At 37.7% G+C, this 25290-nt stretch overlaps 1 protein-coding gene across 4 annotated transcripts in view; it reads right to left on the bottom strand.

Annotated features, from left to right (window-relative positions):
• EPS15 (epidermal growth factor receptor pathway substrate 15) overlaps positions 1-25290 on the bottom strand; it is a 147153-nt gene that overhangs the window by 3095 nt on the left and 118768 nt on the right. For all 4 annotated transcript variants that reach the window (XM_023727084.1, XM_023727085.1, XM_023727086.1 and 1 more), the window contains 4 exons: positions 21557-21626; positions 5974-6050; positions 4504-4666; positions 2024-2217 (listed from right to left, as the gene is read on the bottom strand). In XM_023727084.1, coding sequence (XP_023582852.1) covers positions 2024-2217; positions 4504-4666; positions 5974-6050; positions 21557-21626 — 504 coding nt within the window. The remainder of the gene's footprint in view (positions 1-2023; positions 2218-4503; positions 4667-5973; positions 6051-21556; positions 21627-25290) is intronic.

The raw sequence follows: 25290 nt of genomic DNA, 5'->3' as shown, positions 1-25290 counted from the left end.
TTGGTTCTGACTCATGGCAACCGCATGCGTGCAGAGCAGAACCACTCCATAGGGTTTTCAAGGCTGTGTCTTTCAAAAGCAGGTTGCCAGGCCTGTCTTCTAAGGCGCCTCTGGGTTGGTTGGAACTGCCAGCCTTTCAGCTAGTACGTAGTTGAGCACTTAACCATTTGCACCAACCAGGGATGGTTAAAATAAAACCTTAACACTGGTAATTATTAGATTGGAGACATACTTTTATCCACTCAAGCAGTAACCTTAACAGAAAATAAAAATTCTACTTGATTTAAAGTTCTATCACATGGAGGAATCCCATAAACGGATGAAATGAAAGAAATTGTCAGGTTTTTTTGAAACTGGTAGCTCTTTCTTCCCTGGGGAATTAGAGGGTCTTTGAAATTTACAAACATAATATTTAATAATTTTTTCAAAATGAACAAAAGAAGATTATAAGCTGCTTTATACTGGCGCATATTGAGATTCTGGAGTATGAAGTAAGCAAAACACCTCAGCTATTGTTCAAGACTCATTCCAACCAGGTTTTGACTTACAGAAACCATATTTAAGATATTAACCGCCAGAAGGTTATTTTATAGTAAATAAGAGGATTATCATCTCCTAAGAAGGCTAATTCTTGATTCTCTGCTTGAAACTATTACAATTTCATCTAAAAAAAGTCCAGTCAGCATAATTCTCACACTCTATTTTTACAAAATTCAAAATATTGATTCCTATTCTACCCCTTCACATTTAGGACAAGCCACTGGAACTCAAGAGCATGGATTCAGAAGCTAGGAAGCCCACTCCAATTCTGTCTACCTTAGGTGCAAGCAGATTCTCTGTCTACTTTCTTTCTAACTAGAAATTGCTGCAGGGATAAAGAGACTGGTTGGGTGACCAAATGCTACAATGAAGAGGGAGACATTAGGCAGAATGTGGCTGGGGTTATTTGGCCACTAGGTCTCCTATTTCCAAAATAATCTCAAGGGTACAAGGTGATAAGCAGAGAAAATTCCTTTGTTATGGAATAACCCACTGCTGTGAAGTCCATTCCAATCATAGCGACCCTATAGGACCGAGGAGAACTGCCCCACAGAGTTTACAAGGCTGTAAACGAAGCAGACCGCCACATCTTTCTTCTGTGGAGCGGCTGGTGGCTTCAAACTGCAGACATTTCAGTTAGCAGTCAAGCCCTTAATCACTGGACTACCAGGGCTCTGTTGTGGAATAGGTAGTGGTAATGAAGGTCATTTTGCCTGAAAAGAAATCTGGGAAAATGAAACTTTGTTAGCTACTCTAAGAATTTTATTATTATTTTTTAATTATCTGAATAATGATGGGATATGTGTGACTACTTTATGTCCCTCCAGAATGATGCCTCCATGGCTGGCTGCCCCTTTTCTGGGCTCTTATGGGCCCTGTCTGTGCCATTATCACAGCGTCTTTCCATTGTTCCTAATAGTCTGCCTATTCTAGTCAGCTCTGAGAGAATGCTGAGTAAATATGGAAGGTTAGTGAATTAGAGCCCTCCAAATAATTAACATTGTTCAGACTTTGGCAATTGTATTTATTTCACAAAATTGACATTTATGTTTTAAAACAGCTACTATATAAAACAAAAATCTTACTTTCTATTCAAAGAAGCCCTGGTCCTATCCTCCCATATAGTAGTTGCTGACTGTTCTCCAGAAATCAAAACTTTATGCACAAACACACACACACAGTTACAAAGACATAAGCTCATTATTGACATTATTTATCCAGGAGGCAGACAGTAAATGACCCTCTAATAGCCCAAGAGAACTAGGACTACTAAAATTATTTGTGCAATGGAATAATTTTAGAACCATCAAAACAGAATCAAACAGAGGTTTTGCCTGGGGGAAGAATGAAAGATCATTTTTAGTTTATGTTCGTAAATTTAGTTCAAATTAGGCAAATTTGGCAGGCTCCAAAGTAATCTCTGAAAACTCTTCAAATTACAAATGGAAAGATTTTCCCCAAACAGCCCATTCACAGTACTTACAGCACTGAAGTTAGCAAAATTGCTTGGGTCAGCCTCTTTATTGGCAGTGGTAGTAGTAGTAGTAGTAGAAGTGAATGGATCGCAAAACATATCAGGATCTTTTTCTTTGGGGCTATCATTGCCTGGGAAAGGCTGAAATGGATCTTTCAGTTTAAAGGGATCAGAAGAATCCAATTTGTTGACTGGTCTTTTCCCTGGATCAAAATCATTACAATTAACTCAACCAGCAAATATGGCAAACAAACATGCAAGAACAAGAACAAGGGCAGCATTAAAGAACTAAGGGGTAGGGGAGTAGGGGGGAGTGCCTAAAACACATTCTCAGTATTGCCTTAAATGGCCACACCAACAATCTGTCCTTAAGTTTTTCATGCACAAGCTTTCAAAAAACAAAATGTAGCTCTATGAAGCTAAATGAAAAAGAAAAAAAAAAAGCAAATAACAAAGACGAGTGAGTGGGCCAGGAATCATATTTTTGTTCATTTGTAGATTAAACTCTATCCCCTCCCCTCAAAGCAGCATGTTCCCAAGACGGAGGAAAGGATAAAAGAGGAGAATGACAAGGAATAAAGGGAACACAGTCTCTGGTGTTATAATCTCAGCTTGTTAATTATTCAGTTATCCACTATTTCCAGTAAGGGCAAATGACCTTTGACAAATGCCAAAATTCTTCTTATTTTCCTCTGGATCTATACACAATACCTGACAGCATAAAACTAAAATTATCTCGGCAAAATCCCACCTACTTTTTGCCATCCACAATATTTCAAACTGAAGAATAAACAGAACGTTTTGAAGTCTAGGGCCTAAAGCTTAGTGGTTGCTGATAAACTGATCTTTGACAACAGCAGCATACTGTCCTGTTAGTCACTCATTAACTCATCACCATTTTCAAACAAGTTCTCTAATTTTAAAGTCTTATTTAAACTTGGTACTTCTTGAAGAAAAGATGTAAGAATAGGTGTTAAAATATCTTCAAATATATATTTTTCCTAAAATGCATTAAGCTGGCAATATAATAATATTTTTTTCCATCACTGCAGCAGCTTACGAAAGACACTCATATCCCAGTGGATTCTTCCAATAATCCTGCAAAGCTAGGGAAAATTATCGCCACCATCTAACAGTTGAGGCAACCGAGGATCAGATATATAAATTACACACTCAAGATCACAGAGCATAGTCAGTGGGACAGCCAGGATTAGAGCCCAGCATTAGAACCAGGCTCCCAGTCCAGTGCCTTTTTCAACAAACCACTCTTCCTTCTTGATCCTTCTATGATGACATATACTCACTTTGCTGAAAATTCAGATTTAATCAAGGCACTAGTATATTATTTTACTTACGATTTAAAAAATAATCTCACTAATGGCATCATAAAAACCTGAATGAAAAAACTGATTATTATTTGTTTTGTTTTAAAAAAATATATTCTGACAAGCTTACTCTTCTAGCAACACGTGATACAGGCTGATTTTCCTTAAAGATAGGAATCACTTAACTAATTCATCTGATTTTTCAACAGATAACTGAGTATTAACAATTACACATGTAATTTTTTAAGTCAAGAGAAAAATAATCTTATCAAGAAATACCATGGGGAAATTATTATGAAAAGGCAAGAATAATAATCCATAACTACTGGGGCTGAAATTTCACCAAGGAATGATATATGATTAACAACAATGAACCAGGTGTGTCTTCTCATACAGCAGAAGCAGAACTAGTCAGGGGATTGTCTTTTTAGCTACTTCGCACGAACTTTATCATCTTCATCAAAAACAAACCAAACAAAAACCTTTCTTTCATATATTGTGGGGGAAAAAAAAAAAAAACCCAAAGTGCCTAAGAATTTGTACCTGGAAAAAAGGTAATCACTATTATAAAATAAAGGAGTCTTTTACTGAGTGAGTAAAATTACTTTTTTCTTTAAGAAAAACAATTATCTTATTTTAAACTACTGTATTGCTGAATTCTGGACCTCTGAATTCAGCCATACATCATCACATTAAAAGATTTTTTGGTTTACATCTGGCAGGGAAAAAAGGGGACGCTGAATCAATCTTCTTTTTTTTTTACTGCGAATCAATCTTCTTTTATAGAAATTAATGAAAACACCAAAGCGTAGGAAACTTAGAAACTGTTGTTCAAATGGTAATCAAAGAGCTTTGAAAAAGCAAGAGATTTCATCTACACTTTTCTTCTTCCAAGTACTGCCTCTCTAAAACGATTTAAAAAAAACAAAAACAATTAACTCTTGCCAGAAAGGCAGTTCATGAGTTATACATACTAGCTTATGTCTGCAGTTCTGTGTTGGGCTTGGACAGGTAACAGCAATGGGCTTCTGCCATGTTTTTTGAATCACTCACTTGTTTAAGGCCTTTTACATAATACGTAAGTATACAAGTAAGGACCACACAGTATTCTTTAGAAGAAGAAAAGACATCTGGTTGATTTAGGAAAGGTACCAATTTTCATACCAGGTGGTGGTGGGCAAGGTCTTGTTGGAGTCCCGATCTTTGGTGGCAGTGCTGGGGGCACATCTTCACTTTTGAATGATGTTTCCTCAAACACATTTTTTGTAGTGACCATATTACTGGCAGAACTCAATGTGGCAGAACTAAATGGATCCTCATTGTTGACCTTTGTTTGAAGAAAAATGTTTAGGTATGGTTATATATATGATACCAAGCAAATTGTGCATGGTCATGTAGCATCTGGGAGAATGATGTTAAGTATTATGCAGCTTTACTTATTTCAATTTTGACAACACTGACATTCTAATCTTTGTACTGAGGGCCAAAAGAGAGAAATTAAAAAAAAAATGTTCTAGGTTAGTGATTATAAAATCACTATTTATTAAGACCATCAGATGATATCAAAATAAGCCAACTCTATGCTAAAGGTTTGTCAAGCTTCAGGCAATATTACATACAAAACCATTTGAAGCTCCTTTTAAAGGGAATGTACCTCTTTCCTCAAATTAATATCTGATTCAATGATAATTTAAAAAAAAAAAAAAACACTGAACTCACACTTCCCAAAACACTTCAGTATAGGAAATCAATACCAATGCCAAAGAAAATGGCATCTTGAAAAACTGTAAAGACAATCTGAAAATCAATTTTTTAAAGCAAAGTGATCCCATGGAATGACAGTCTTAGTGCAGAGTAATGAAAGATTCACTTTTCCACAATGAAGCAGATTTAATGATTTTACATCTATTTAGACCAGGGTCTCTCAAAAGTGTCACTAGTAGTGGCTTTTTATGCTGTCAGTAATTCTTTGTTGGGGAAAGGTGTTGCTATCCTGTGTACTGTAGGATATTTAGCAGCATCCCTGACCTCTATCCACTAGATGTGAGTAGAACCCCCCACCCAGGTGTAACAACCAAAAATGTCTCCAGACATTGCCAAATGTCCCCTGGGGGGCAAAGTCACCCCTTGTTGAGAACCATTGATACAGATAATTTGATATCTACTTTAATCCTCTCTAAACCTGAATCCTAGAGCTACACTGGATGAAAAGTAGTAGACAAAAGTGCTGGACTATGTGTATTAATTATCTCAATATTGACCCTTAACAGCCTCAGAACATAAAACCAAGTAAGCAATGCAGAGAGGATGGAATGATTGCCCATATATACAGTGACTGACCCAGCTAGTCAAGAGGGAAAACTAAATGAAGTTTAATATGAAGAAAAGCACTAAAATTGTTGAGCAATCCAACCAGTAGAAAATTAGAAATTACCTATGTCATCACTATAGTCTATTTGTGTTTAGGATATCTACTTTAACTACATCTTTCATTTCTATCTGAAATCAACATTTGCTGTGGCTTGTTGAAATCAAGTTGCTATGTCTCTGCCAGGGTTATGTAACTGAAAAGAGGGACTGCTCCTTTGGTGGAAACAGAGTATATTTTTTCTTCCATTAATCATTGCAGGTTACCTCTGACAATGTGCTGAAGTCAGCAAATCCATCTCCAAATGATTCATTTCCAAAAACAGAAGCAAAGGGATCGGTGGCTAAAATGAATAAAGAAAATCAATGCAACAGGACAGAAATACATCAAAATTTCATATTTTTTGATTATTAACATTCAGACAAATGAAATATCTAATCCCAAATATTAATCCCTGAATTTATGACTAAAGTTCACAACTAACAGAGAACAAATTGATAATCCCACAAGATGTATTCCTTTGTATAAATTAACTGATGAATGATTCAAGATCAAACACAGGTGAACTAATTCTAGTTAGTGTTTAATGCTTTGGAATATGTGTCAAATAATATAGCTCCCATGAATTTGAACTATTTCTAATAAAGACATCAAGAAGTAAAAAAAGCTAGACATTCATATCACATCTCATTTCAAATGCTACCTCATCCAAAAGCCTGGAGTAATCCAAGTGTCTCTAATTCTCATAGCAAGAAGTGATTTCTTCCTTGTCTACGGCACTGACTGATTCTAGTTCGTACTATGGTCATCTGTGATTGAAATATCATCTTTATTAGACTGTAAAGTCCTTGAAAACAGGGAACAAGGCTTATCCACTGAAGAATGAACACTCACTAAACATCTGTTGACCATATAACAAGTCCAAGAAAATAAGAGACAGTCTCTACCCTTGAAAAGCTCACAGTCTAATGAGAGACATGTAAACAAACAACCTTTAGTGGTTGGTGGTGGTGATTGTATTCAATCTGTATGCTGGGCAAATAATCTGAGAAGTTGGACTATATGAAGAAGAACAGCATCAGGATTGGAGGAAGACTTATTAACAACCTGCATTATGCAGATGACACAACCTTGCTTGCTGAAAGTGAAGAGGACTTGAAGCACTTAGTGATGATGGTCAAAGACCACAGCCTTCAATATGGATTACACCTCAGCATAAAGAAAACAAAAATCCTCACAACTGGACCAATAAGGAACATCATGATAAACAGAGAAGACTGAAGTTGTCAAGGATTTCACTTTACTTAGATCCACAATCAACACCCACGGAAGCAGTAGTCAAGAAATCAAAAGACGCATTGCATCTGGCAAATGTGCTGCAAAAGAGCTCTTTCAAAAAAAGCAAAGATGTCACCTTGAAGACTAAGGTGCTCCTGACCCAAGCCATGGTGTTTTCAATCACCTCATATGCATGCGAAAGCTGGACGATGAATAAGGAAGACTGAAACAGAATTGTCACCTTTGAATTATGGTGTTGGTGAAGAATATTGAATATACCATTAACTGCTAAAAGAACAAACAAATCTGTCGTGGAAAAAGTACAGCCAGAATGCTCCTTAGAAGCAAGGATGGAGAGACTTCGTCTTACATACTTTGGACATGTTGTCAGGAGGGATGAGTCCCTGGAGAAGGACATCATGCTTGGTAAAGTAGAAGGTCAGCGAAAAAGAGGAAGACCCTCAACGAGATGGACTGACACAGTGGCTACAACAATGGGCTCAAGCAGGACTGGGCAGTATTTCATTCTGTTGTACACAGGGTCACTATGAATCGGAACCGACTCGACAGCACCTAACAACAACAAACAAACAATAAAGAAACAGTTTGGTAAAAGCTTATTAGAGGGATATGAAAAAAATTATAGTGGGAGTCACTGTCTAGGAGAATAAGGAAAAGTATCAAAGAAGTCATTCTACTTGAGCTAGGTCTCTTCAAACAAGGAATAGGTTTGCCAGATAGATACAGGGTGGGGGAAAATGAGGTACTCCAGGCAGAAGAATGCAAAAGCATCTTGGTACAAAAAAAGCATGGTGTATTTATGGAGAGGATTCCAGGGAGCTGAAAAACAGAGTATATGGGGAAGAGTGATTTAAAAAAAATAAAAAGACTGAGGCTGCATCATTTAAGGAACTTATGTCTGTCTTCATTCTTTAGACCAGATATTTGCAAACTATTTTTTTACCCAGAAATTTTGTTTCAATAGAAACATTACACAAAATCCTAGTATACAGAAAAGGTTTCCTGGGTGGTGCAAATAGTTAAGTGCCCAACTACTAGCCAAAAGGCTGGCGGTTCAAACCCACCTAGAGGCACCTCAGAAAACAGGCCTGGTGACCTGCTTCCGAAAGGTCACAGCCTTGAAAACCCTATGGAACAGTTCTACTCTGCACACATGGGATCGTCATGGGTCAGAACTGACTCGATGACAACTAACAACAGTATATAAAAAATTATAGAATTACTAGGATTGAAGAGGGAAAGATGAGAAGAGGAGAGGTACATTAACTGGAGCTTTTCTTGTCTGGTCTTTGCTGCCCTTCATTCAGTCATATAACAGATATTTACTGAAAGTCTATTTGCTATTTGTGGTACTGGGGTCATAAAGGTAGCCAGACAAAGCCCCTGGTCTCACAGAGCTTTGGTTCCAGTTGCGAAGAGAGGGACAAACAAGGTATCTGGTAGACTGATACAAATAAAACGGGAATATGACAGGAAAAGACTGGAGAAGCTCCGTTAGATTGCATGGTCAGAGATGCCTCTCTAAACAGTTGACATTTAAGGTGATATGAAGGAACCAGCTATCGCAATATCTATGAGAAGAGTGTTCCTGAAGCATATGGCATGTTGAGAAGAATGGTATGACATCAGAGAGGTGAGCAGGGGCATGATTATGAACAGTGAACCTTGAAATGGGATACAGGTGTCTGAGGTATTGATCTCTTTAGCCGGAGCGAGGTAGGGGAGAAGTGAGGTAACCTAGTAGCTTGTACAGTTTACTGCACAAATATTAACATTTTAAAAATGTGTACCAAGATATAGAAAAGGGTTGGAAAAACCGAGGTTGCCCATGATAAGGAAATTAGATTTCGTTCTTAGAAAACTGGGAAGCCACAGGAAAAGTTTAAAGAGGAGTGATATGATTATGTTTGCTTTGTTAATTATCACTTTGACGGCTGTGTGGTGATAATGAATTGCAACAGAGCAAAAGCGAAAGCAGGACACTAGTTGAAGGCTATTACAAGCAGTTCAGGAGACAGATAATGGTGGCTGGAGCTAGGGTGGCAGTAGTGAAGATGGAGAGAAACAGATTAACAATGCATTTTAAAGGCAGAGTGACTTCAGAAGGAAAGATCAAGGATGACTTCTTGATTTTTGGTTTGAACAAAGGGGTAGATTGTGGAGTAGACTGGAGGAAGAACATGGAGAGGAAAGGCACGAACTCTATTTTGGACATGTTAAGTTTGAGATGCCTATTAAACGTTCAAGTAGAGATGTTAAGGCAGGCTGATATGAGTCTATAGAGAAGAAGTCAAAGTGGAAAGTATAAAATGGGGTGGCTCTTCAGCATACACGTAGTATTTAAAGCCATTCAACTGGATGGAGAGAACAGAATTTACAGGGCACTGCTATAACCTACTCATGTTGAGGAGTCACTTGATTAGTTCTCAAAATGCTCATGGTCTATGATAAGAGGAATGATGGAGTACTGAGTGCAAAGTTTTATCAAAGTATATGAATACACAGGAAGGGCTAAAAGGAAGGGGTCTAGCACACTTAAGTCTATATATTTAATTTCTTTCTCATTTCACAAAGGATTGAGACAATTTATATAGTACATAATAGATGCTCAATGAGTATTTTCTGATATAACCAACCAATCATATCTGTTGGGCTTCAGATTTCACAGAAGGATTTTTTTTTTTTTTTTTTTAAATCACAGCTGAATAGTTTTTTTAATTTTGGTGTACCTAGGGATACATTAAAAATAGCTGATACTCTTGAGCACCAAATGGCTGAGCAAGAGGTGAGAGAAGAACAAAACGAGGCATGCATAAGACACAAAACAGTGGAAAAACTGAATGATGAAGCAGTGATGAAGCAGAGCAAGCTTCACAAAGGAGGTGACATCTGAGTTGATTTTGAAAAATAAGTAGAGAATTGTGGGAAGAGGGGTAAGAGGAAAAGAAAAAAGTATTTTTTAGCACAAGTACTGCAGGGAAAAATATGTGTAAACGAGAACTACAAGTTCATTTAATTAGTGCAGTATTTTCTACATCAGATAAGTAGTTAAGTCCCTCAATAAGGAGGCCTGGTGGTGCAGTGGTTAAGTGCTTATCTGCTAACGGAAAGGTTGACGGCTTGAACCTGTTATGGGACTCTAGAGGCTGAAGACACCTAATTAATTAGTACTCCATGGGTTATCAGACCATGTCTAGTCACCACCTCCACCACGTCACTCACTTCCTCTAAGTTGTTCTCCAGACCCTCTGCAGAGCCCCGGAAGGGTAAGATCTGGATCTAACTGACACAGAATGGTCAGACATGCGCAGAACAGATAAAGATGACCGACAGACGACCCTGGATTGCCACGCATGCTCAGTAACACAAGAGAACTCATGTCAAGGAACCAAAATCACTCGATATACGTCATCGGCAGCAGTCGAGCCCATTTCAAAAGTGAAGAGTCCGTGGTCACTTCTGGGCCAAATCTCAGCCCCGCCTCATAATAATCAACAGAAACTATGAATAATTAAAACTTTCTGATCCTGCCCACTGTCTTCCTCCACCCCTATGTGAATAAGTATAAAATGTGATTTCTCACTTAAATTGAGGAACTCAATCTGAGGTCGATACCGCTGAGTTCCCGCTTGCTAGCCTGCAAAATAAACTCTTCCTCTCAAAACCAGCATCTCAGAAACTGGCTTCTTGCACTCTGGGTGCAGTCCCATTGCTCTGGTTTCAAACCCACCAGCTGCTTCGCGGGAGAAAGATGTGGGCAGTCTGCTTCTGTAAAGATTACAGCCTTGGAAAGACTACATGGCTCCTCTGTCCTACAGGGTAGCTGAGTTGGAACTGACCTGATGGCAGTGGGTTTTTGGAAGTCCTTTAATGACTATAACTTAAATATGTATTTCTTTTGTGTGTGTGTATTTAAACACATTTTTATAATAACTGTGCTCCTTGTTAGCTTTTTTTTTTGTCTCCCATACAGAATTTTTTTTTTTTTTTTAAACATACATTGTTATAAGACCCCAACAGCTCACCCCATTCTGCAACAGCACACTCCTCCCCTCCGCCCCTGATTCCCCATGAACATTCAATCAACTCCTAACTCTCTCTGCCTTCCCATCTCACCTCTGGACAGAAGCCGCCCCTTTGGTCTCTTGTAGTATTTATTTCTTCAAAAGTTTTTATTTATTAAGTGCCTACTGTGTACTAGGTGGCTCCCTGGTAGTGCAGTGGTTAACAGCTACGGCTGCTAACCAAAAGGCTGGCAGTTCAAATCCACCAGCTGCTCTTTGGAAATCCTATACGGCAGTCTTACTCTGTCCTGTAGGGTCCCTATGAGTCAGAATCAACTCGACCACAACAGATTTTTTTTTTTTTTTTAATATGTGCTAGGTGCCGTGCTAGATACTGGGGATACAAATAGAGGAGAAAACCAAACATGTCTCCTACTCCACAGGCGTGACACGTTACTGTTTCATCACAATCCACTTACCAAGTGGACTAACATTTTCAGTTGCAAGGAACGGATCTGTTCTGAGACGGGCTTCAGGAGTAAGGGTTATCAATAAAGTCAAAGAATGTTTATAAGAAATGCTGCCTGAAACAGGAAGGTGGAAAGAAACAAAGGAAAGATTTGGAAAGGAAGGAGGGAAAAGAGAATTGCAAACGAGAGGGCAAGACAGAGAGCAAGCAGAGGTGCAAGCACAGAAAAATTCTCCTGTTCTTCCCCTATTCTTCTGCTTCACATCAGATCATCATAGAACAATTATGTGTCCACCCACTCATTTACATGTGTAAAGTGTGCCTTTACTTTATCTCTAAAAATGAGTATACCATGTAAATCAACAGAAGAGGGGCAAGAAAGACGTATTATTTTTGTTTGCTTAGTCACAAAGACAGTCATGGGGTAGAGGAAGTGGGTAAAAAGGGTAGGCAGAAGCTTATAAAAATCAGTCCTTTAGGGATACACCAGTGACTCTGTGTCTGAAGAGGTTGAGAAGCCCAGCGTTAAAGGAAGTCCTATAGCTTAGCTATACAAGTTGATTTCTTAATACATGTCTATTGAGTCCCACGCCTGGGGCCCAGCTATATTATGGGTGCTATTTCAGGCTTTCCCTTCTTTTTCTTCCTCTTCATGCTATTCCTGATGCTGCAGCAGCTGAGGTACAGCCTGAGCAGGGCTCAGAGGCTCTCCTGATTGGCAGAAGGGTGGTAAGGGAAAAGGAGCTGGGCCCGTTTCACTGGAGGGGCTGAATAATCAATCTGCCTCATGCTTTTTCTCTGCCCTTGCTCCACTGTCTTTACAAGAAATCAGAACACATATGACAACAGTGCTGAGTCAGGGCAGCTTTGACTAAACTACTGTGAGGTGTATGTTGTAAAAGAAGTAATAAAAAACATGACATTTCTAGATGAAAAACAGTTTATAATACTAGAGAGTTTTTCCACACTTTCTCATCAGAATAAAAGACCTATTCAGCACTGATCCAAACTAGGGAATGCATCCTGGATGAATGACAAAACATTTTTGCCCAAATTGGGGAATTAAGACTTTGGCAAGAACTTGTCAGATCAGGTCAGACAGTGATCATGGTTGATAGGAAGTAGATGCCTGTCCAGAAACTGGAAGGACTCACTGAGTGCCAGCTTGTTCAGATCATGTGGGAGACACCTGCTGGGGAGTTCCAGAAATACCTGGATGGGAACTCTGCAGGTGGCCTTCCTCTGGTTGATGCACACAGAGCTATGGGCCACTGGCCAGCAGAATCAGGCTTCAAATGCAAATGTTACCTCATTAGACCCCTCCACCCCAACCCCAAGAATAAAGGTAATAGCTAATGGACACTTTGGAAAAACACATAAAAGCATAATAAAAGAAAATAAATAATCCATTATCTTATAATCAGAAATAACTCTAATATTTTAGCATGCTTCCTCAATAGCCTTTTTTCCTTACATATTTGACCCTATCATCCTATCCTGATAATGACTTTTTGTGAAGATGCAAATAACAAAGCTACATTTAAGGTATCACCCTTTATCCCCTTACCCTGATTTAATTCATAGCACTTATCAGTAACTGATATATATTTGTTTATTGCCTAGCTTGTCCATATAAGCTCTATAAAGACAGGAACTTAGTTTTGTTCTCTACCATATTATCAAGGCCTAGAAAAAAGTCTGGCAAATAGAAGACATTTGTATTTACTGAAAATATTGAAAGAAAAAGGGGACAGAAACTTTTAAGCGTTCTCCAAACAGATATCTTAACATTTCTGTTTTTTTCCCTCATAACATTTCTTAAGGAAAACAAATGACAGTGCTTCTTGCCAATAATAAAATTCAAGCTTAACTGCTTAACAATACTTAAAAGACTTTTCTGATGAGACGGATGGTAATATTAACAAATGTGATTTTTTAAATATTGTATAATAAAACGTACCAACATTTGGAAAATCTGTATAGCTCAATGAACCAATATTTTCTAAATGATTAAGGCATGGTGTTATAAAACCATATATGGGTAAAAGATCCATTCAACATGCAAGACAGACCAATGGATTTTAATATAACAGAGTATGAAAAATTTACTGATAAGGTTTCATATTCCATATTGTAACTAACTTTGAAGAAACGAAAACTTGTTGAATTTTGGCATAATATCAAAGAAGAATATAATTATCTGAAAGGTTATTAAAATACTCTTTCCTTTTTTGACTACATATGTGTTAAGCTCGAAATTTATTTTTCATTTCATATACTTCAACCAAAACAACACAGTGCAGCAGACTGAATGCATAAGTAGATATAAGGATCCTGCTGTCATCTATTAAGCCAGACATTAAAGAGCACTGTAAAAATGTATAAAAAATGATACTCTTCTCATTAATTTTTTTTGTCTGGAAAACAGTTTTGTTTGAACATGTTATTTATGTTAATATGTAAAAGATCTATTATTGTTTTTAAATTAAATGTTTTTAAAATTTCTCAGTTTTAATTTCTAATGCTGATAGATGTAACCCATATAAACAAAAGCTCTTTGGGGTCCTCTATAATCTTTAAGAGTGAAAAGGCGTCCTGAGACCAAAAAGCTGCTGTACTCGATGATCTCTAAGATCACTGCCTGTGGTTGTTCAAATAATCGCTTCTTTCCTAGTTATTTTGCTGCTGTTGCTGTTGCTGGAACAAGAGCCCAGTCTGGAGTTGTCTCCCCTCCTTCCAAAGGGTCCTTTTATGGATCATTTGCAAGTTTCTCCCTAAAATGCTTTAATTTCTTTACTCAATATTTTCCATTTCATTGTTTCCCCTATATTCTCTGTTACCCTGCCCTTCTTCAAATTTTGTTTTCTGAGAATTTCTTAATTTTGTAATTTACTTAGTAGATAAGTAGAGAGGCAGGATAATACACAGTAGAAAGATCAATGGACACGGATTCAGAAGCAAACTGATACATGGCCCTGGGGCTCACCTTCCCTTCCATAATATTAAGAAGTTTAAATATGATAGTTCTCAAACCTGATTTGAAATACCAATATACAAAACCAGTAAGTGGGATTTTTATTACTCTAAATTCATTTTAAGTTCAAATTTGTAATACTTATTTATCATAATGACGAGAACAATGTGAAGCAACTTAGATTAACATAATGTGAAGCAACTTAGATTAACATAAACATTTAAAGTCAGTAGTCCAACTTATTTCTGTACTTGTTTTTCGTTGCTCCATTTGAAAAACCTAACTCACCCAGAGAAGTAGTTATAAGATATACATTTTAAAACAGAAGTCTTGTAATCTCAGAGTAGTTTAAGTAAATTTTTATTCAGAGGTTTGCACAAAAACAACTTAACCTGACAGCACTTTTAAAGAACGAGTGTATGTCAATTTTTTTAAAAACTGATTCATAAAACATAAGATTTCATGTACTTAATTAAGTATACTTTAAAAAAATTCAAAGACACTTAAAAGAATCTGTGTCACCCCCCACTCCAACCTTTACAGTGTACGATTGGATGAGCAGATGAGGCACAGGCAGTATAACAAAGTGGCTAAGAGTACAGGGCTCTGTATTAAGACATGAATTGGAAACTGAGCACTGCTACCTCTTAGTTATACTGTGACCCTGGGCAAATTACTTGACCTGAGTCTCAGTTTCCTCATCTTTAAAATAAATGCGGAATAATAGTACCTATCTCATAACCACTGTAAAGATTAAATGAGAAAACACACACACACAAAAAAAACTCCGGATGCTTTTTGTATGGCTGTTTAAAAAAAGAAAAAAAAGTACAGTTCCTTGACATTTCCCCTGAGTCTGAGGAAGGTCTGTGTAACAGCCCCAGACAGCACTAATGTATAGCCGATTCAACTCTAAAGGGTTTTTGGTTCCAGGATTCTCATTCACTGGGCTCCCACTATATGCACTCTGAGGAGAGTAGCTGACTCATTCATTCACTCAATAATATTATGTCCCAGGCACAGTTTCAGGTTCTTGGGATACATTAGTGAAAACAAAAATCCCAGTTCCTTGTGGAGCTTACATTCTAGTGGGAGGAGATAAATAAGAGAAAAAAAAAAAGTAATTTATATAGTATGCTGGAAAGTAATAAGCAATAAGGAAAGAATAAAGAATAGAGAATGGTTAAGAACTATTGGGTGGTGGTAATTGTAAATTTAAAGTAGGGTGGCCAGAATAAGCCTCACTGAGAAGGTAACATTTGAGCAAAGATTTTAAGAGGTAGTGGAGTCGCTATGACTCATACAGGGTTGCAATGAGTCGGAATCTACTCGATGTCAATGGGTTTGAGTTTTTCTTTTGGTTGGAGTGGTTATGAGCTTGCAATCCACTTGACAGCAATGGATTTGGTTTGGTTTGGTGGAGATCACTATGTGGATATATGGAGAAAGGTCATTCCAGAAAAAGAACATCTAGGGCAAAGGGCCTAAGGAACACCAGACGACTGTTTGAGTAAGAGTAAGGAGGCCAGAGTGAGTGATAAAAGATGTTGTCAGAAAGGTACAGGACATTGGAAAGGTTTTGACTGTGAATGAAAAGAATAGTCACTGCAGGGTTTTGAGTGGAGATGTGACAATGTCTGACTTAGGTTTAAAAAGCATCAGCCTGACTGTTCTGTTGAGAATATACTAAGGGATGGTAGGGGTAAAAGCCAAGAGATGGTTTAGGAAGCTGTTGCAGTAATCTAAGAGACAGGGGATGGTGGCTTGCCCCAGGGTGCTAGCAGTGGAGATGGTAAGGAGTTTCTGATTCTGGATATACAGTAAAACCTGTGAAAGCCAGAACCTATGTAAGGTAGAAACCTGTCAGAGGAGGAAAACTCAAAATATTTTCCTCTAAAACGAGCAATAGAAAAGTAGTAAGACTGCACCCTGTCAAAGGCAGAAAACTTTCAAGACTCGGAAAAAGAAGGCTGTCCTGCTGAGTTCTGGCTCTCACAAGTTTCACTGTAATTAGAAGGTAGAGCCGGCAAGATTTTCTAACAGACTGGAGATAGAGTACGAGACAAAAAGAAGAATCAAGGATGACTCTAAGGTTTTAGGTCTGAGCAACTCTAAAGATGAAGTTGCCATGAACTGACATGGGGAAGGCTGCAAGAAAAGCAGGTTTGGGGAGGAAGATCCGGTGTTCAGTGTTAGACATGTTATGTTTGTTAAATCTATCAGATATTCAAGTGGATGTCAGATAGCTGGATATGAGTCTGGAGTTCAGGCTAGGCTAGAGATGTAAATCAGCATATAGATAATATTTGAAGCCACAAAACTGGACAATAATCCCAAGGGAGTATAAATAGAGAAGAAAAGAAGTCTAAAAACTAAGCCCCAGGGCAACATGACATTAAGAGGCTGGGGAAAAGACGAAAAACCAACAAAGGAGACAGAAACAGAATGGTCAATGAGATGGGAAGAAAACCAGAGACCTTGATGAGAGCAGTTTTGGTGGAGTGATAGAAGAAAAAGCCTGAAAGCGGTGAGGGGAAGAATTGGAGATGCAGATTCTTTCAAGGAGACTTCCTATAAAAGAGAAAAAAGAAATAGGATAGTAACTGGAAGAGGAAGAGGGGTCACGAGTAGATTTTTCTTTTTTTAAAAGATGGGAGAAAATAACACCATGTTTGTATGCTAATGGGAGTGATCTAGTAAAGACTGAAAAATTAATGATTTAGAGAGAAAGGGGAGGAATGCTGGAGTGATAGTCTTGAATGAACAAGAAGGTATTGTATCCAGTGCACAAGAGGAAGAGTTGGCTTTATATAGAAGCATCTATGAACTATCTATCGTAACAAGTGGGAAAACAGAGAGTATTGGTTCAACTGCTGTACGTAGATGAGGTAGTGGCGGGGGTCTGTCGAAGTTGTCTTCTGATTGCTTCTATTTTTTAGGGAAATAGGAAGACACATATCAGAAGAGAGTGCAGAGGAGATATTAGGAACTTGAGATGAGAGACGGTGTGAAATGGCTGTCTAGGAGGGTGGGAGAGTGAATTGACTAGGATATGTAATACAAATGGTTACACTAAAGGCCAAAACAGTCAGTACGGCTTTTACTCCAGAGTCTACACTCTTTTTACAACCTCCTTTTCTGAGTTGTTCCCCCCATTAACATAAATTCACTGCCCTCTAAGAGTCCTAATCTTTTGAGTTGCTGCTGTCAATTTGATCCCATATAGACAGTTCTTAAAAGAGCATAATGCTCAAGGCAGACTTTTTTTTTAAATTAGTTAAGCTAAACTGTTGCTTGATCTTAAGTAGACTTCAGGGGATATTTTTGGTTTAATGTTTAAAGATTATCTTAGGGCAATAGTTTCAGGGGTTCATCCAACCTTCATGAGTCTAGGAAGTCTGGAGTCCATGAGAATTTGAAATTCTGTTCTACATTTTCCCCCTTTTGATCAGGATTCTTCTATGGAATATTTGATCAAAATATTCAGTAATGGTAACTGGGCACCATCCAGTTCTTCTGGTCTCATGGTAAAGGAGGCAGTTGTTCATGGAGGCAATTAGCCACAAATTCCAGAGTTTACACTCTTAACCACTGTGTTTCTCCAGTAAGGTTCAGTTGCAATGGTCCAAGAGAAGAGCAGGAAGAGAGTTAATTCAAAGGTAAGGTCTTGCCAAGCAAATGCGACAAAGGGAAAAAGGGAAAGGCCAATCGGGAATAAGAGAAAAATTATGACTGACCATGGAATATAAGCTAGTTAAGAAGGGCGGGCATCACGTGGAAGCGGAAGAGTAAAATTGGTAGGATCAATGGATTGTCGGTCCTAGTAGTGTCAAAGGATCAATGGAGTCAAAATACTCAAGGGGGTGAGCTGGAAAGAAAAGAGGTGGTAGTCAGAGAGTGGGATGCAAGTAACTAATACTATGGAGTGGTTGTACTTATGGGTATGCCCATGGGTTAAGTGGCTAAGGTGGGATGGAGAACAAGATCATTGGAGACTTGTTCAAAGACATGAGCAGCCAGGTTACTGGAAGCACGATCTACATGTTTATTGAAATCACCAAGAATAGGAGAAAAAAATATATATAATATTTGTTTCAATCTCTACAGCATCAGTTCTAGACTTATGAACCTATATAACAGCACTCTTTCTGTCCTTTAGTGAGAGTCAAAGGAGTCTAAGCTTTACAGTTAGATAGACCTCACCTGAATGTGGGTTCATCTACTACTGGTTCTTTAACCTTGTGAAAACTGTTTCATATCTCTGTGCTATATGATAAACATAATACCAATTATTTGATGTAGTTGCTATGATAATTAAATGAGGTAAAGTATGTGAAAACAGCACATTGATTGCCGGAACTCTGGAAATGCTCAATAAATGGTAGCTATTATTGTTATTATGATCAACAGCATTAAATCCTAGTCCCCTCCCAGGCTTTACAGTCTTTTACTCTAACACCTTATAGGAAATGAACTAGAATCTAGAACTGAAAGAAATGACCAGCAAAGGCATTAGGAACCTTCTACAGTAAGACTCCAGTCTATCACTTCAGCCTTAGCCCTACTATTCTTTTATCTGTAAGCAAGCTCTTCTCAAAATGTCTACACCTACTCCTCACTTATTGACCTGGTTAGGTTCCAAAGAGCAGGTCGTTTCCATGCAGAAATCAGCGTTATGCAAAAATGGGGGATTTTTTTCTTCTGTTTTAGATCATCCATTTGTCTGACTTTTTTTATTTAGAAAATATGATCATAGAAATAATAATAGCTAAGATTTATTGATGTGCTTATCACTGTGACGAGTCCAGTTATGGATTATTCCTCTGTGGAGAAGGAGGCTTGGAGGAGACAAAGCTAGATAAAGCCGGGCTGTGTGACTGGAGGGCCCACGGCTTAACCACTTCACCTTCCTCCTGTACTGGGTCAGAGCTTCCCTTATGGAGCTGGCTCCAGGGCTCCACTCACACCCTGTGAGCCCTGCATTCACGATCCTGGAGCCTGCTCTGCCTTCTAGGCCTGGTGAGTCATCAAGGCTCTGGGGTTCCTTCTGGGACGATGGGAGCCTGGCCACACATCTGGCCTCACTGAGGCAGAGGCTTCAGGCCCAGTTTGACTCACTTCTTCCAAACACTCCCTCCGATGCCTCTTTCTTTCCTCCATTTCCACTCCACAACAATTTTGAGCTGCAGGGCCTCAGGCAGCATAGGACCTGGGAACCTAGAACAGGGGTTTCTTGGCTAGGTGCTGCCTCCCGTCTGACTGGAGGCCTTGGCCACGGAGGAGGCTGGCCTTCCAGGGCAGCTGGATGCAGCGCCTGGCAAGAGGGCATGAAGGGTGTGGGGCAACACAGCCCAGCTTCCTGGAGGCCGCCAGGAGACCCTCCTCAAGGGAGGGGACGCTCCACAGCCACTGTCACCATGCCTGCTGCCTTGATGATGTGCAAAATAGTTGGATAGTGGATATTTTACTACTGTCCTCAATGTGAAATGTCGATAAGTGAGGAACAGGTTTATTTGTTTTTCCCTAAACACGTCCTATAAGTCCTGCCTCACTCCTTGTTTATGTTGCTCTCTTTGCTTCACATGACCTCTCTTCTCACATCTACTTGCTAAAATCCTAGCCCATTCTTTCAAGCCATACCACTAAAGCCACCTTCTACTTTGAAATCATTTGATTATTCTTTTTAACCATGTAATATCCTTAAAAAAAACAAACCAAATCTGTTGCTGTCGAGTCAGTTCTGACTCATAGCAACCTTATAAGGCAGAACAGAACTGTTGCACAGGGTTTCCGAGGCGCAGCTGGTGGATTCGAACTGCCAACCTTTTGGTTAGCAGCCTGAGCTCTTAACCATTGCACCACCAGAGCTCCTTAACATCCCTAGTGATATATTAATTCGTCAGTTTGATAATCAGGGTCTTAAAAAGTATATGTATTTTTAAAAGACAGAAATTAACCATTAATACCACAAGCCTTTTAAAAATCTCATTTGCTCTCATTCTAAATGTATGTTTATATCAATACTCAGCACTGCATTGAGTTTTGTTTTCTACATTCTGCCTTCCACAGTCCTCCTTTTTGCTACTCATGTCTGGGAGTTAATTTCCAACTTGAAAACAACACACTCTGCTCAGTGAATTCTAAATTTATCTAAATTAAATATCATCTTGTTACAATTTGTTCAGTGTAAGAAATCCAAGTTGTGAAGGCATTTCTACTAATCCTTCTCTATGCTTAGAATCCTCAGTTTGTCACAATCATCAAATTTGTGTACTGAACAATTCATGTTATCATCGGAAAAAATAAGGCATTTTATTTTCAGCATGATGTTAAAGTATTTACATCTTTGAGTCCACTTCCTTCTAATCCCCTATTCTTCCACACAATAGCCGGTCTGTTTGTCTGTTTTATTTTTAAATGAATAGTGGGAAAGAAGCAGTTACTTAGCTGAAAAAGCTTTTGAACTCCACTGGATCTAGGTTTGAATCTTGGCTTCACCTGGTTTAAATCTAATAAGCTATACAATCTTGATCAAGTTACTTAACTGCTCTGGTCCTCAGTTTGCTGATCTTTAAAAAGAGACTATTACTTAAAAAGGCTATTAAAAAAATAAATGAATGAAAAAAAATAGATACCATCAATAAAGCATGAAGGCTGGATACTAGAATAACATTTAGCTTTTCCCTGTATTATTAACAGAACCTATACACTATCTGTGAAACTATTATCATTGCCTATTTGAAGCCACTAATCTTTTAACTTAGGCCAAGATCTCTAAGAATCAATGCTGACTTTGAAGTTGCCAAGAAACACTGCTTTTCTTAAAGCAAACAATTGTTATTGGTTTTACTGATATTGGCTACAGTACATATTCTAGTCAGATCTTTAACATGAACAATAAATGAGATAATGAATACGCAGAAAGTGTTGTACAAGTGTTGTACATGTCATTATTTTCTGTAAATTATAATTGCATATAACTATGTAATAATTATAAAGCCATAAATAAATAAATAGGACAAATATATTTGGAGGCAAAAAAAAAAAAAGTTTAAAGGAAAGGATGTTTAATGTTCAAAGAAATTGATAAATTATTTCTTTACCTGAATCACTTGCCGCAACAACAATGGTCCCACCAGGAGCAAAAGGATCATTGTGCTTCAATGTTTCTACCTAAATAAATTACACAAAACCATGAGTGAGACAGGCAACCTTTCATAGCTGAAACCTCACTGTCCCACCAAAGAAAACATTCTTTACAAACTCTAAATTAATTAAGGAATACAAGTATTAGGAATACATTTCCCCCTACTGATTTGCACTCTTATTAAATAGGAAACAATACATACTATTTTTTAATCTTCTCTTACTGTGAAATACAACATACATTCAGAAAAGTATATGAAACATATATCTAGTTTAATAAATAATTATCAAGTAAACACCTGTGTAGTCACCTGCCAGGAAGTTGCCAACATCTCAGGAGTTGTCATGTGCCCTTTCCCAGTCATAATCCCAACCCTCTTCTGTAGCGATAACTATTCTCCTGACACTGGCAGCGTTTCTATTCCTTTCTTCCTAATTTTGCTACTTGTATAGATGCATACTATTTTCTTTTAACTTTTTGGAAATAATTTTTGGTTTACAGAAGAAACTGAAAAGATAAAACGAGTTCTCATACCCTTCACCCAGCTTCCTCTAATGTTAATACCTTACACATTATAATGGTACAGCTATCAAAACTAAGGAATTAACACTGGTTTGAAACTACTAACTATAGACTTTATTTGGATTTCCCCAGTTTTTTCCAGAATGTGCTTTTTTTAAATTCCAGGATACCATGTTGCATCTAGGATGCACACTATTCTAACTCGTAAATATTCTAGTACTTAATATCAAATGCTAGATTTCTATTTTTTAATTGTTGTATAAAAAGAATTTTAGCATTCTGCCCCTCAGGGAGGAAAAACACACACAAGATAACTTCCTGTTAAGGAGATTCTGCTGCTTTCAATAATAAGCCAAGTAAATCTGGGATCAAATGGCAAGGGTGAATGGCTATAAGTGCGAGGACATACCAGAAGCTAAAGATTCCGGATACTGAACTACTTCCTACTTTATGCTTTGGCTTTTAATCATAGTAAAACAATTGTATACTTTAAGAAGATATCTGAATTTTCTTTATCTGGCAACAAGCTCTTTTTAATGGCCAGCTGAAAGCCCTGATAGCCTAGGTGAAAGGGGCATGAATAGAGTTTTGGTATACTTATCTTCAACTCTAACTCACGGCTATCAAATGTTATCTGTATTACAGACTCTATTTACAATCATCAAGAAGTTGGATATTACAAATGAATGTCAAAGAACGTTGCCAGAGCTCAATTTATAAATTTCCAAGAAAAACAAATGCATTCAAAAAGAGAAACGTAATGCTAACTGGGAATTATAGTATATTCTCTTTAAAAAACAGGACCCATTAAAACTACTGGCAGAAAGAAGTAATTAATACTAATGTAGTTTTTAGAAATGGAAACAATATTACTTATTTTAACTGATGTCAAAGCTATTATTATAAAACCAAAACACTAAATAATACTTGTTGAATGCACAAATAGAATTAAAGAAACAAATTAAGCTGGTCTGTGTTCCCTAGCACACTATTGAAAATGCAGGTGTGAGAGGCAGTCGGTCACATGATAACTCTGTCACTATTGTGTTACTGTTTCTTCTCTTGACTTTGAGGGAAGGAAAAACTAATGGGCCTGGTTTTCAACAATAGCTTGTAGATTTGGTTTGCCATCACAGAGAGAAAGAGAAAATGCGTGCCTACATGCGTGCCAGGTTTAGTTTCTATTCCTTTATATACTGTACGACCACCAGCAAGGGGAACAGGATGGAATGTGTAGCCCACGAAGAACCAAGTGGCCACAGAACTCTCTTTATGTTATATTCAGTTTGATAATGAGGCAATTTTAGCCCACAAAAGTAACTGTCATATCTAAAATTCTGGTGGTGTGACTTTACAAAATTAAAATTGCAAGATCTTCCTATAAATCGCCTAATTTGTCACTGAAATTCTCTCTTGTCTACAATAGCCATCTATTCCCCTCTTTGACAGTATGACTTAGGATCCATACAGTGCTACCACACACTAGTTAGGACAGCAGAACATGGAATGCTGTTTTTAGTAAATTGTGTCCCTCTGAGAACAGAGACAAGCCCTGAGGGAATAGAAAAGACTTTTAGGGAGAGCTTCATATCTGGAGGCAGAATAAGAGGCATGTATGAAAAAATAAAAGCAAGATACACTACAAACAACAGTGGTTTTGTGGTTAGAATTTGGTTTAAATCTGTAGACTGTAGCGGTTAAGACCTTATATTCTGGTCAGATAGATCAGAGTCTGAATTCAGTTCTACCGCTTACTAACTTACTATCACTTAATCTCTACCTTCAGTTTCTTTACCTTGAAAATGGGGATAGTAACATATGTCTCACAGAATTACTGTGAGGATTAAATGAGCTAATGCATGAAAAGAGCTTAGCACCATGCCTGGCACATAGAAGGGACTAGATAAAGTGAAACTATTACTATATTGCCAGTTTGGCTTTTTGTTTTGTTTTGAATGGACAAATGAAGAACTGTCAAAAAAAAAAAAAAAAGCCAATATTGCTTCCCAAAACTGGAGAGAAAAGAGAAAAATTAAAGTAGGACAACTAGTAGAAAAATCTCACCAGCAGAGAGGAATAGGAGGAACATGTTTTCTTTTAAATTAGGAGAGCTGCTTTGGCTTTCTTGATCTTTAAATGACAGGAGTGGAGAATGAGAGGCCAGAATCAAGGGATGGGAGGGGAATAATTCAGGTTGCAGCCAATTTTGGAAGAATTTGGCAAACGGGTCCATACTGCAAACTAAGTGTTGTAGGAAAACAGAGTGTCCAGTAGCCTACGGAAACCACAAATATTCAGTTACAGAGATATTTGCCCAGTTTCACATCAATGGAAAATACCAGTTGTTGGCCAAATTGCTCTTTACTGAATACAGTAAGGAAGCCAATTCAAGAACACCAAAATCTGTTATCTTTAAAAGAACCAATTACTCTTTTAAGGAAATATTCTTAATTTAAGAGTATTAAAAGATAACAATTTTTTTTGCTTCAAATGTCTGTCACACAACTTTCCCTTTCTGGGTCCAGTTTACTTATAGATGTGAAATATGCTGCATTTAAAAATGAGCCTCTAAAAAAAGAAAACCCCAAAATCCTTCCAAAACCATTCACAATTATTGAAGTTGGGTGACAGAGATGGATACATGGAAGTTAATGAAAACATTTCAATATAATACTCTATTTTTAAATATCTATAATTAAAGATTTTTTTAAAAGCCTCCAGATGACAAAGCATTTAGCTGTGTGACCTTGGGCATGTTATATTAAATTTTCTGAGTCCCGTGTCATCAATTCTAAAATAGGTTTACCAACACTTACTTTGCAGGGTTGATGTGAAGATTAGAAACAATGCATGTGAAGCACACAGAAGTACCTGGATCACAGTACGTGGTTATTAAATAGTGACAGTTGCAGTGATGTATGTTCTCAAGATAGCCTGACATTTAGTGGGAATCTGTACTTTTTTATAAGATTAACAATCCAGATGTGACAATGAAAAACATGAATGATTTTGTTTTTCAAATATATCACTGTTGTTCCTTTTAAAGTAATTTTCATTAGTTCAATAATGGACCTAACATTTTTGAAAAGCTTAAGATTGGTTTATGGATTTATGATCATTTATTTTTAATATTTCCAGTGGGATAAAATTTGGTCCCGGAAAAGCTGG

The sequence above is a fragment of the Trichechus manatus genome, unplaced genomic scaffold, assembly GCF_000243295.1.
Source record: "Trichechus manatus latirostris isolate Lorelei unplaced genomic scaffold, TriManLat1.0 scaffold00015, whole genome shotgun sequence".
Classification (NCBI taxonomy): domain Eukaryota; kingdom Metazoa; phylum Chordata; class Mammalia; order Sirenia; family Trichechidae; genus Trichechus; species Trichechus manatus.
The sequence above is the reverse complement of the archived record's forward strand: the minus strand, read 5'-3'. Positions and strand labels throughout refer to the sequence as shown.